This window comes from Symphalangus syndactylus, chromosome 24 (assembly GCF_028878055.3).
Source record: "Symphalangus syndactylus isolate Jambi chromosome 24, NHGRI_mSymSyn1-v2.1_pri, whole genome shotgun sequence".
In the NCBI taxonomy this organism is placed as follows: Eukaryota; Metazoa; Chordata; class Mammalia; order Primates; family Hylobatidae; genus Symphalangus; species Symphalangus syndactylus.
In genome coordinates, this window is record NC_072446.2 from 39,414,782 (window position 1) to 39,428,452 (window position 13,671).

Here is a 13,671-nt window from a genome sequence, read left to right on the forward strand (position 1 = left end):
AGGTACTCAATAAATGTTTGTGGAAGGGAGGGAAGGAGAAATACTGGCCAATAAAATGTGCTCATGTGATCCGCAAGAGAGGATGGATAGTTGGTGCTAAAACAATTGGGAGAGGTGATCCATTTTACAGACAAGGAGGCTGAGGTCCACAGAAGTAACCCACGCAGCTCTTTTTTTTTTTTTTTTTTTGAGACAGAGTCTCAGTTTGTTGCCCAGGCTGGAGTGTAGTGGTAAAATCTCCGCTCACTGCAGCCTTGAACTCCTGGGCTCAAGAAATCCTCCTGCCTCAGCCTCCTGAGTATCTGGGACTACAGGTGCACACAACTGCACCCAGCTCTTAACTAACCCCCACAAGCTGTTAGTTAAGTAGGAAAATCGATGATAGACAAGATATATAGATGGGCAGACAGATTTTTGGTCTAAGAATTTGTTTCCAGGGGCCTGCAGTGATAAGGAGACGAAGGAAGCATGACCATCCTGCACCAAAGTGTCTCTGACCGCTGGACCTCTTGAGAACTTCACTCCGTCCCTCGCCACCGAACACTGCCGGGGTCCCCGCTTCTGAGGTTGTGGCTGACTGTTCAGTGCTGCACCAATTCAGCAAAGCAAAGAATTTCTTGAAATAAAGCCCTAATTAGAATGTTTCTCCCAGAGCTAACTATGCATTTCGGTCCCTCTTTTAAGTGGATTCACCTTGATGGGCTTATCCTGGTTCCACCTCTCCTTAGTTGATAAGGGCCTTGAGAATATACATGTGTGTGTATGCGTGCGTGCTTTCATGTGTGTGTGTGTGTGTGTTAAGGGGATAGTTGGACTTTCATTTATGTACATTCAGGGCACAAACTCTTTCCCTCTTCTGGGAAATTATCCAACAGGTTCATCAACCCTCCCATGAAATGACATATGTAAAAGGTTATTCATTGTGACCTTACTTGTCAGGGCATAAGATTAGGCAAATTATATCCAACAATAGAGGACCAGCCAAATAAGCAATGGCTCATCCAGGCAATGGAATATTATGCAGCTGTAAAAAGCTAAACAAGGAAGCTCTCAATGTTTGGATGCAGAAAATTCTCCCAATACAGTAAATGAAAAAAAGCAAAGTGCAAAACAGTATTTATAGTATGTGCCCCTTTGCATAAAAGGAGTGTGGGAGATGAGAATCTACGTTCATATTTGTTTCATGTGTACAAAGAAACTGGAAGGAGAATTGAGAGATGAATAACTGGTGAGCTTGGTGGGAGGGAGGCAGAGGGAGGCAGGATAGGAGGAGGCCCTGTGCTCTGCGCCTTTTTGTCATTTTATGTTTGTGAACCATGCATTACCAAATATATATTTCCTAGTGAAAATGTGAATTTAAACATCTGTGAGGTTTCCATGGTTTTCCTCACCTTCCTCTCCTTGCCTGGACCCTGGGAGCTGATTTTCTTTGCCTCCATCGTCTCTGAAGCAGAAGCAAAGTCTCCGAGAAGCCCACAGGAATCAGAAAGTTTGGGGTTCAAGTTGCACAATGAGTTTCAAGGGCTGGGGGTACTGGGCCAAAAGATGGATAATAATGGAGCAGAAGAAGTGGGGTCGGAGGCCTCCAAGAGAGAAGCCAAAGAAGAGGGCAGGGAGTGAAGAGAAAGAGACTCCGCTCTGTGTGTGTCCTCATCCAAGACCATCACCTGGGGACAGCGTGCTGGCCAGTATACGAACACTTGACACCACTTCGCCAGAGGATGGAGACTTGGACATTTCGTAAGGAGCATGTCATAGGAAAACTCTCATCCCCTCACCAGGGTTGAATTGGGCAGAACCAAGTGGGGAATGCCCCTGTGATCTGGGGCACCAATGCACACACAACCCCTGTTGGAAGTACGTTCATCAGCTCTCAAGCTATCCCAGCTGATCACTAAGTGTTTTCCATTCCTTATCTCAATTCCTGAAGGAAAAAGAACTGCCCATTTCACAGATGAGGAAACTGGAGCTCAGAGAGGGCAACAGAGCTACCCAAAATCACACAGCAAGGAAGCGTGGAACTGAGATGTGAGTCTTGGGCATGCTCCTGACCATTCAGATCGAAACCTTTTCAAAGCTGGAAAGAATGTGTGTCACAAATGACATATTTTCCAGGCTGGTCGAAGGACCCATCCTGGGTTTGAAGGCGCAGCCCGTGAATTCCCAACAGGCATGTGCCAGGTCAGAGACAGAGGTGAGGGTACATCTGGCTCAGCATGAGTACTCACCACCCCACAGCATCATCGTCCTGCCCACCCCAGTGCCTGTGGGCAGGTGGGTGACGTCACATTGTTTGCCAAAGACAGACCATTCCAGCAACCCCCAAGGCACTCAACTGCCGGCTGGCACTCACCCTCGCAGCAGCTTGACTTTGATGCCCCCTAGGAGGGTGTCACATCGCTCAATGACCAGCCGAGGATAACCCGTTCGCTCCATGGTCAGCCGGACCTTGGCTGTGATGTTCACTTCCACTGTGATGTCCAGGAAGCCAATAAGACTGGAGGAGGCCAAGGGGCCAGGGAGACCATTAGTCACCCCCCAGCCGCCAGGAGCTCGCCCTTACCCAGGCCTGTCCTTGCTGTTCCTGCCATCTGTTACGCTCCTTGCTTATCTCTAAGGAACCCAAACCAGAAGTCTTCCCTGGTCCCTCAAGACATGTGTGAACAAGTCTATCTCCCCCTCAGCCCGTGAGCTTCAAAGGCTGGGAACAGGGCTCAGGACACATTCTGGTTTCCAAGGTGACTCCCAATCACCTAGCTTGGTGGACATGACCTCATCCCATGGGGATAAGTCCACACAGAAGCCCACCCTCTGAGGTCCTCTAGTCAGCACCTAGTGCATGGAAGGCCCTATTCCAGGAGGCATTTTGCTTGCCTTTCCCCACTTACAGCCACAATCACCTGGAAAAGGGGGTGACCTCATTATCCCATTGCCAGTGAAGACACTAAGGTTTAGTGACATTGGGGGACTGGCCCAAGGTCACACAGCTTATGAGAGAGTCAGGATTTGAACCCAAGCTGTCACCTGACTCCAGCCGCCTAGATTTATTTATTTATTTTGAGACGGAGTTTTGCTCTTGTTGCCCAGGCTAGAGAGTAGCGGGCTCTCGGCTCTCTCTAACCTCCGCCTCCTGGGTTCAAGAAATTCTCCTGCCTCAGCCTCCCAAGTAGCTGGGACTACAGGCACCCGTCACCATGCCCAGCCCATTTTTGTATTTTTAGTAGAGACGAGGTTTCACCATGTTGGCCAGGCTGGTCTCGAACTCCTGACCTCAGGTGATCTGCCTGCCTCGGCTTCCCAAAGTGCTGGGATGACAGGCGTGAGCCACCACCCCCGGCCCAGCCTCCTAGATCTTAACCACTGTGCTAGGCTGTTTTCACCGCTGACAGATGGCCTCTGGTCCAAGTCTGTGGGCATGTACTGGCAGAAGTTTAGGTCTTCCTAGCCTTTGTGTTATGGATACAGAGGTTGGGCCATAGGGTGGTGGGGACCCCTCCAGGGCCAAGGGCACGCACCTCTTCCCATTGATGGCCACACGGGTGTACAAGCTCAGGTAGACACCCACGCCAGGCAGGAGCCGCACAGACACCCGAGGGAGGGTCAGCTCCACAATACGCAGCCTGCTCGGGACACAGAGTGGTGAGAAGGCCAGCCACCCCAACTACCATCCACTCACCCTCCCCTACACCCCCTTTCTCTGCTCCCCATCTGTTCCTCCTGACTCTAAAGACACTAGACACCCGCAGTTCAAGGACAGAATGTGGAAAACAGAGAAATTAAGGCAAAAATGCCACGACCCGTAATCCCAATGCCCAGAGGCCCGCTGTGTGCATTCCATGTATTTCCTTTGAATATTTTCTGCATGTCACGATGCCATTCCCTCCCTCTGCTCTTCCCTGCCCCTCTTGCCTGGTTCCCTCCTATACATATAGGTTCCTCTTGCTTAATTCCCTCCTATACATTCTTCAGATTTCAACTTAAGGTCCTCTTCCTCCAGGAAGCCTCCCTTGACCTCCCTAGGTAGGTGAACTGCCCCATTATAGAGATTCTTATTTCTCCATGAACTTCTTGCCACTGTCAAAACTGCATGATTATTTTTAGGCTTCTTATCAATGCCCATGTACCCCATCAGCCTGCAAGCTCCGTGGAGACAGGGAATGTGTCTTTTCTTGGCTTACCATTGGTGATGTCCCCAGTGCCAACACAGTACCCTGCACATAGTAGGAGCTCTAAATATTTGTTAAATTAAATATTACTATGAGGAGCAGGCTGAGCATAGTAGAACTTACGATATATACGTATAGTTTCAAAATCCTCAGGGTCTTTTCCACTACACTGTATTACTATGACCATTCTACAGATGAGGAAACTGAGACTCAGAGAGATGATATCAATGGCCCAAAGTCACACACAAACATGAAAAGTTGAACTGGGTCTCAAACTTAGGACTGTTTCATGCCAAGACCCAAACCATGTAACCTGGGGGTCTTAAAACTTCCAATCCTGGGGCCAAGCCCTGAAGTGTGTGGGGTTCTGAAGACCTTCCCTCCCGCAACTCCAGCTTCAGGGAGTGATTACCCCCATTTGGAGGTGCATGGGGGCTTTCTGGGGAGAACCTGTCCCCTCCTTACCCGGTGATGCCTTGCACGGTGCTGAGGATGCCACCCTCGCCGAGCACACCCAGGACACCCCCTCCTCCAAGAAGTCCTCCGTCACCAAGGAGACCGCCTCCGCCGAGCAGGCCACCTTGGCCTGCGAGGATGCCATCGGCTGCCAGCATGCCTCCAGTGCCCAGCAAACCACCTGGGCCCAGTGCCCCAGTGGCGACTCCAGGCGGGATTTCTCCAGGCCGCAGCTCTCGCCGGTGAAGCCTGCCTACAGGTGCTGCCCCCTCAGCTGACCTGTATCGCCCGAGGCCCCTGTGACCGCCATACGCATTCTCCGCACTGCGATAGCCGCTGTTTCGGAGGTCCCTGATGCTTCCCTCGGACTCAAGGATCTCACCATATCGGTATTTGCCCCCCAGCTGAGCAGTGTTGTCGTTGGTCTCAATGTGACCATACTTGTAATTACCACCAAGTTGTTTGCCATTGGTATATACTGGGGGGGGTCCTTGGACATGGAAATCATTATAGGGAATTCCACCAACACCTCGGGGGAATTCAATGCGTCTGTAGTCATTGTAATGGTGTCGGCCACCACCCAAAAGACCATCACCACTGCCACCCAGCAGACCCCCTCCACTGCCACCCAGCAACCCCCCACCACTGCCACCCAGCAGCCCCCCACCACTGCCACCCAGCAACCCCCCACCACTGCCACCTCCTCCACCCCCACCACCAAGCAGGCCCCCCAGAAGACCACCTCCCCCACCACCTCCACTTCCACTTCCACCAAGCAGACCACCCAGGAGAGGCCCACCACCATCACCACGGGCTTTACCCAAGGGCACCTCTCTCAGGGCGGAGTGGAGAGCATCACTTTGCTGCAGGGTGCCCGAAATGGCTGCAGAGAGGCAAGGTCATCAGTCCAGCGTTCCTCCCTTCTTTCCACCTCCAGCCCCCAGACAGCACCTCACAGTGTTGCTCAGCTCCCTGGGCCTCACTTTTCCCACCAGCGAAGAGCAGAGGCTGAACGGGACGACTTCTGCAGGCTGATCTAGCCCTGGCATCCTGGCCAGCTCATTTTCTGCTGGGTTTTGTCTGGTCTCACTTTAACTAGATTTGGACATCAGCCAGCCAGCCCTTCATGGATTTTCTTCATCGCCCTCCCTTCTAAGTGCTCTGCACTTTACAGCTTTAAAAAATTGACTTCCGGCCGGGCGTGGTGGCTCATGCCTGTAATCCCAGCACTTTGAGAGGCTGAGGCGGGTGGATCATGAGGTCAGGAGCTAGAGACCAGCCTGGCCAAGATGGTGAAACCCTGTCTCTACTAAAAATACAAAAATTAGCCAGGCGCAGTGGTGAGCACCTGTAATCCGAGCTATTCGGGAGGCTGAGGCAGGAGAATCGCTTGAACTGGGGAGGAGGAGGTTGCAGTGAACCGAGATCGCACCATTGCACTCCAGCCTGGGTAACAAGAGCTAAACTCCGTCTCAAAATAAAATAAAATAAACTTTCTTATGTATTATCGCAACTGATTCCTGGGAAATAGTCAAGGCCAGAAGTGTACCCCTCTGATGGATAAAAAGATTGAGGTCTGTGAGGTACTCAGAGATCACTTAGATAGGAAAAATCTCATTTTTTTTATGCTCGTGATAGCCTGGGATGGGTGCTGGGGGAGAAAGTATGTCCTCACGTGCTAGATGACAGAAGCAATGTCCTAAGAATTGGAGGCAGGAATAATGATAGCTCCCACTTTTGAGGGCCTTCTAAGTCCCAGGAGCTGTGCTAAGTTTTCAAAAGGGCATTTCATTTCATTTCATTCTCATATCAGTTCTCTGAGATAGAGACCATAATTACACGCATTTTACAGATAAAGAAACTGAAGCCCAGGGAACTCAAGTCATGAACTTAAGGTCACACAGTCAGGATTTGAACCCCACGAAGGCTGATCCAGGGCTCTTAATCACTGTTCTCTATTGCCTCTAAAGAATGAGCATAAAGTCACCAGTACGGTGCTTGGCACATAGTAGGTGCTCAGGAAGTGGTAGCCAAAAGAAAAAGGGGAAACTAAGGCCCAGAGAGTAGAATTCACCCAGCCACCCGATGTGGACTCTGCCAGCAGGAGGAGGTCCCGGGGTACTTCAGAGTTGGCAGAGCTGCCCTGCTCACCCTGTGCCAACCCTCACCCCTTCGGGGCTGGACTCACCATTGCCCAACACATCTTTGGTCACCCTGAGGACCGTGTTTGTCTCGTGGCGGGTGCCACACACAGCCACCACAGACAGCGCAGCTACACACCACGCCATCCACATGCTGGCACTGCTTCCCTGTGGAGGAGAAAGTGCAGATGGAGATGTGGCTGGGCGCCACCACTCTGGCCGGCAGGTGGCACTAGGCAGCCCCAGCCAAGAGTCATCTCAGGACCCTGGGACCCAGAGACAGAGGAAACCAGCCAAGGTCACATACTAAGGCAGGGTCCAGAATTCCACATACTACCTTTTGAGTTTTTAAAATTGAAATGAATCTGGTGACACAAAGCAGACCCATTAAACACATTGTTTCAGAGAATGGATGTCTAATTATCTCCCAAGATGGAACTGACCAATTGAGCATCAGGGAGATGGGTAATAGGGATTCCAACAAAAACGCCAAACTGGGAGCTGGCAGGTTCCGAGGAACTCTCTCCAGCATCTACCCATCTACTCATCTACTCATTCCTCTACATCACTCACCCATCTACTCGTCTACTCATTCTCCCCTTCTTATTTATTCTCCTATTCACCCATACATTCAACCTACTATCTTTCCATCTGTCTATTACCCATCTGTCATGGAAACACCCAGCAAGTCATGTATCCATCCATCCAACCAACCATCCATCCACTCATCAACGCATTCTCCTCCATTTATTCATCCGTCCACCCATCCAACCATCCATCCATCTTCCCATATATCTATCATCCATCTGTCATCCAAACAGCTGGCAAGTCGTATATCCTCCTATCCATCCATCCATCCAACCATCCATCCATCCATCCATCCATCCATCCATCCATCCATTCATCTTTCCATCAGTTTATCTACTCATCAACGCATTCATCTAGCCACCCTTCCACACATCCAGCTCACCAGCAAACACTCTTCCCATCTCTTTGGAGGAGTTAGTTCTACACCACGTGGTTAATATTAATGGCTCTAGGTCAGAGCTATCTGGGTCCTAATGCTTAGGAGAGAGACTTTACCTTTTTGAACCTCTGCTCCCAAATCACAAACAAGTTGTATCTCATACATAGTAGACACTCAATAAAGAGCAGCTATTGTTACTACGTTGGGACTATTATTTCAGACCCCTGAGAAATGGGTGAGGAATGTTATGAGATTGGGGAGGTGAAACATGCATTTTGGAATGAGCTGCATAGCCTCTGGGAAACTTTCTTTTGCTCCTTTTGTGCCCTCACCCACTTCTCTCACTCCATCAGCCCCGGCTACACATCCACCAACCTCAGAGACTCAGCACAGGGCATGGCCTCTCATCTGAGCCAAAAAATTGTTGGTTTCAGCCACCTTTGTTTAGGCGCACTCTCCTCTTTTTTCTGTCCCCATTTCTCTTGGACTTCACAGAGCCCCCAAATTCTTTCCCTGCTCCTATCTGCTCCCAGAAGAATATTAGAGGCATTCATTTGCACTAGAATATAAAGGACTACTATATGCAATAATTTTTTTTCTGCCTTCCTCACCTCATCCAAACCTCACTTTCCAGAGAGCTGTGTTCAAAAAGGAATCACCCCTTTCAGTTAAAAAGATGGGCACCAATGGAAGGATTTCTGGCATCAGCAAACAGCTGAGGAGTCTCCAGGAGGTAGCAAAGGCCCTTGGTACCCAACATCCTTGGGAAAGATGAGTGCAGCTCTGCGCACGCATGTAATTGGCATGACCCAGGCCTTTTTGTTGATTCCCAAGAGGCTCTCCTGACTAGGCCCATGCTACAGACAAGACACCTGAACTTGGAGAGGGGCCATCCTGATGGATCTCCAGGCTGGGACTCTCTCCTTATTGCCTTCCCAGGCCTCTGCCTCCCCTGCTGGACACTGAGTAGAGAAGGGGTGCCTCCTTACCCCCAGGAGGTCCCTGCCGCTGAGTCTTGAGAAGTCCTGTTCCCCAGCCCCTCTGCTTTTGGCTGAGTCTGGTCACAGATCAGTCTTATATAGCAGCTTGAGGCTGAGCCCAGACCCCAGAGAGGGAAGTACTGTGTAATTACAAGAGACCGGAATTCAGATTTGCTCTGCAAATTGGGCATTGAGCCCCAAAACCATAAGGGTTTGCGGTTTGTGGCTAATTCCAAGACCTGCACTCAGCCCCAGATGGTGTCACATGAGCTGGGTTTTATCAGCCCTTGGGCTGGGCACATTCCCGGAGACCCCAGCTAGGCCCCAAGCTTGGGGAACTGGAATCACCCCCAGATGCATCTAGTTTCTAACTGTAAGGCAGGCACTAGCTATTTCAGATGATCTGGGTAGACAGGAGGTGCCCAGGCTGGACTCAGCATCAGGATGACCCAGGTTCAAACCCTGCTCAACGCCCAACTCACCGTATGAACTTGGGCCAGCCACTTCCCTCCTCTGAGCCTCACATTCTTTCCATCTGACAAATGAGTATAATACCTGCCTCACAGGGCTGATTTTAGGACTAAAGGAGACGAATATGAATCCAGCTCCTCAAACTTGGGACTGGTGCACGAATGTGCATTTTTTTTATCTGAAAAACATTCCTCACTCATTTCTTAGGGGTCTGAAATAATAGTCCCAAAGTAACAACAACAGCTGCTGTTTATTGAGTGTTTACTATGTACGAGATACAACAAGGTTTTTCCTAACTATTTCCTCATGAAATTTTCATACCTACAGCAAAGTTGAAGGAATTGTACAGCGGACACACATGGTTGTCACGTTGTTCCCACCAACTATACCCACCATTTACATTCTTGTCATATTTGCATCCATCTGTTAGTCCATCTTTTATTTTTTATGCATTTGAAAGTTGCAGACATCAGTATACTACCACTAAACACTTCACCCTGCATGCCATTCAGATTTTTTTCTTTATATCTTTAAATACAGTGACATGCACAAACCTTAAATGTTCACTTGCTGAGTTTTGACCATTTTTTATGGTCATGCAGCCCACACTCCTATCACAATATAGAACATTTCCACCACCCCAGAATGTTCCTTCTGCCTTTTCCCGGTTGCACCGTCCAAAACCTGCTGGGACACAGCCCAGACCACTTCACTTGGCATCCGAGGCCTTCCGTACACACATCCCAGTCCTCTCTTCACACAGAGCTGCTCATTCCTTCCATCCCCTCCTCATCACCCCCTGTCCTCCCTGCCTCTGGGCCTTTGCATGTGCAATCCCTGCTGTCTACAAAGCCCTCTCCAGATTCTAAGGGTCGAAAGGTCAGCAGCTGCAGGAAGTTTCCCCCAGCCCCTACATTTCCTCTGGCCCATCCAGAGATCCCTGGGGCCCATAGTGAGGTGTTCTTTCTCCAGGAGAACCAGCTATGTGCCCCACTCCTAGGCCAGCACAGGCCTAGATGCCAGTGTAACAAATGAACAAGTGAATGAATTAATTAACTCATCTTTTGCTCTCCACTGGACTGAATGCTCCCTTGCTTCCCACCCCACAGCCCCAACCCAGATCCTACCTCCATGTGTAATCAATGCCACCTCCTCCCTGCTCCAGCCCTGCCCGTCTGCGAATTCTGAGAGGCAGGGGAACATTTCTGTCTCCACCAAGGCCTGCTTTCAAGTCAAACTGGGAATAAACATGTTTTGTCCCCGACTCCCCAAGAAGATGCCTCCTCCTTCCACCCTGGAGGCAGTGGGGACTCTAAGGCAGGCGTCATTGATATAAGTCCTGCCAAGCTGGGCCGATGTCACCCCTCACTTCTGTGCCACTGGGCCAGTCCCACCTTGGAACTCAGTTTCCCCATCTGCAGTGGGTGCATTAACGGAACCGTTAAGAGCACAGGCTCTGGAGCTGGCTGCTGGGCTTGACTTCTGCTGCCGGTTCTCGCTGTTTCCTTGGTTGTAAGATGGTGATTGGAACCGTCCTGACCTGCAAAGCTCTGGGAACAGGGCCTTGCACACAGCTGGGCTCAGCGAGTGGCATTTGCATCCTTATCATCCTGGGTCCCACATGGCAGCAAGTCTAGAGGGCGATGAGGGGCATGAGGAAGTAGCTTCAGCCCAGACCACCTCATTGCCTCCTGTGCGGGCTGGAGGGGTTCCTGGAATGGGAAATAGGGACTCCAAGAGTCACACACTCCTGCGTTCCCACATCCATCTGCCCTTTGAGCCTCAAAAATTACTTCTCCCCGGCCTCCATCTGGCCACCTGCAAAAGGGGCATAATCACACTTTCCTAGGAGGGTTTTGAGAGTTACATAGGAAATGTTGGGAATGTCCCTGGAGCCTCGGATCTCCGTAAACAGCAGCCCCCTTTAGTTTCCCTTGATGAAAGCAGACACTGAGTAGGGGTAAGTTCTGCCCGGCCTGCTAGGAGCATAAACTTGTGACAATGACTTTCTTTCTCAGTGCCTCAGTCTGCACACTTGTAAAACGGGGAAACTAGAAAGGACATTTCAAAATGACGCTACTCATCTGAGTAACTCAGCTCCTGGGTCTTCCCTGTTTAAAGTCTTTGTGGTTCCCCCATTGCCTGGCACTTAGTAAGTGTGACAAAAATGCTTGTGATACAAATATATTACAGTTTTAAATGGAATACAATGCAAAGAGGGCAACTGTGCCTTTCCCCACTCCTAAGAAGGTAGGAACCAATCAGTGCACACTATAAACTGTAGAAGGCGGTGCACACATGAAGGTGGTGCCAGTCACCCAAGGGTCTGTGCCCATTCTTAGTCCTCAGGCCAGCCTGTCCCCTGGGTCCTTCCTGGCCACCCTGAGAGGATTAGGGCAGCCCTGGCGCCAGGGAGATCACCTGGGCTTAGCTTCCAAAAGGCACCTTTGTCTGGAGCTGGAAGGACCTAGTGGGGGACGGCTGGAAGGACATCCAGATTCCCTGGGAGGTGACTCACCTCCAAGGTGACTCAGCCACACAGGGGCGAGGGGGTCACACTGGGGCTGCTGAGATTAGAAAACAGATCCAGACCCACCACCAAAACTCCACTCAGCCCTTGCCCCCCTGCCATGAACTGTCAGCCCTCCAGGGCTGCAAGGGGCTCCCTTCAGTGTTGCTTGATTCCTCACCCTAAGGGCGGAGTTCAGAGACTGGGGTCCAGAGGCAGGGGTGGGTACTAGGTTCAAATCTCAACCTTGTCACTACCTAGCTGTGTGGCCTTGAGCATACCACTTAACTTCTCTATGCCTCGGTTTCCTCAACTGTATAATGAAGGTGAAGACAGTTCCTAGAAAGCAGGGCTGATTCAAGAAGCTGATGACATGATGTACCTAAAGCACTTAGAACAGTGTCTGGCACTTAGTAAGCATGCAATAAATGCAGCAAGAACTTTCTGGCATAGCAGTGAAAGCCCAGACTTTGGAATTCGAGTCAGAGGGGTCTGGTTCAAATCCTCCTTCTGCCACTTAGAAGCTGGCTGATTCCATTTCTCTGAGCTTCAGTGTCCTTATATGTAGAACAGGATGATAATATCCACCCATCCTGGGGGCTGTGAAGTTAAGTGCACTAAGGGATGCTAAGCATCTGACGTAGTGTCCAGGTGCCAGGCACTCTTCTCAGAACTTTAGGAGGATTGTCTGGTTTCATCCCCAGATGACGCGTGAGTAAATACTATAATATTCCCACTTCGCAGATGAGGAACCTGGGGCACAGAGACAGCTCTGCTCCCTCTGCATGCTCCAGGAGGAATCAGCAGAGGCCAGGTCACAGGCAGCCTTAAATGCCAAACCTCGGAGCTTAGAGGCTTTCCTGTTGGCACCAGGAATCCAGCCACTGCAGGGCTGTCTGTGACAGTGAGAGACAGTCAGAGGAGGTCAAGGATGGGCAGGAGGGGGATGGGATGGAAGAGAGAAAGGTGGGAGTCACGGAAGGGTGTTCCTTGTGAGAGATGAGGAGGGACAGCTGGGGCTGTGCATGGAGAGGAGATAGAATAATGCAGCCGTAACAAGAGCTAACCGGAACTGGGGGCTTCTTACGGATGGGTCACCATCCTGAGTGTTGGTTTAATCCTCAAAGCCATAATAGAACATCCTCAAGTTACTGATGAGGAAACTGAGGCTCAGGGAGAGGAAATGACTTGCCTGAGGCCACATGGCTAACAAGAAGCCAGGGTGGGATTTGAACACGGGAAGCTAACTCAAGCCACTCATTTAACCATGATGGGAATCAGTAGCACTGGAAGTGTCTGGAAATCAGACACAGGAAGATAAACCCAAGCATGTCACCCGGCACTGGCATGTAGCAGGCACCAATAAATGTAGGGTGGATGAATGCAAAGAAAGGAAGAGAAAAGGGAAGGGAGGGTGGGACAGAGGAAGGGAAGGAGGAAGGGAAGGAAGGAAGAAGGGGGGAAATGGATGGGTGCATGGATGGATGGATGGTTGCATGAATGGATGGATGGATGCATGAGTGGATGGACGGATGGATAGATGGATGGACGGATGGATGGATGGATGGGTGGATGGATGGATGGGAGAATGGATGGTTGGGTGGGTGGATAGAATAATGGATGTGTAGAAAGTTGGACGGGAGGGTGGATGAATGGATGAATAGGAAGCTAAATGGGAGGGTGAGTGGATGGATAGATGGATAGAGGAGCAGTTGGATTGGAAGGTAGTAGATGAATAAATGGATGGATGGGAGGCTGGATGGGAGGGGGGATGGATGGATGGACAGATGGATGGATGGATGGGAGGCTGGCTGGCTGGCTGGTTGGCTGAATGAATGAGTGGTGGACAAACCTTCAGATGAGCTCCAAGTCTCCCCTGCCTATCACCTAGCCTCAAATCCTCTGAGCCAGTTATCAAAACTTGGTTGGCACTTCTTCACTCAGGCCATCCGTAAGTGCCAACTTGGGGACATTTTTCACC

General features: G+C 50.5%; 1 protein-coding gene across 1 annotated transcript in view; it reads right to left on the minus strand.

The window, feature by feature from the left end:
- Nucleotides 1-8,780, minus strand: part of BPIFB4 (BPI fold containing family B member 4) — a 32,057-nt gene extending 23,277 nt beyond the window's left edge. The window contains exons 1-7 of the mRNA XM_055265536.2: nucleotides 8,720-8,780; nucleotides 7,847-7,954; nucleotides 6,811-6,931; nucleotides 5,443-5,505; nucleotides 4,632-5,151; nucleotides 3,516-3,620; nucleotides 2,354-2,497 (exon numbers count right to left, since the gene is read on the minus strand). Coding sequence (XP_055121511.1) covers nucleotides 2,354-2,497; nucleotides 3,516-3,620; nucleotides 4,632-5,151; nucleotides 5,443-5,505; nucleotides 6,811-6,931; nucleotides 7,847-7,891 — 998 coding nt within the window. The 5' untranslated portion in view covers nucleotides 7,892-7,954; nucleotides 8,720-8,780. The remainder of the gene's footprint in view (nucleotides 1-2,353; nucleotides 2,498-3,515; nucleotides 3,621-4,631; nucleotides 5,152-5,442; nucleotides 5,506-6,810; nucleotides 6,932-7,846; nucleotides 7,955-8,719) is intronic.
- Between the last annotated feature and the right edge of the window lie 4,891 nt (nucleotides 8,781-13,671).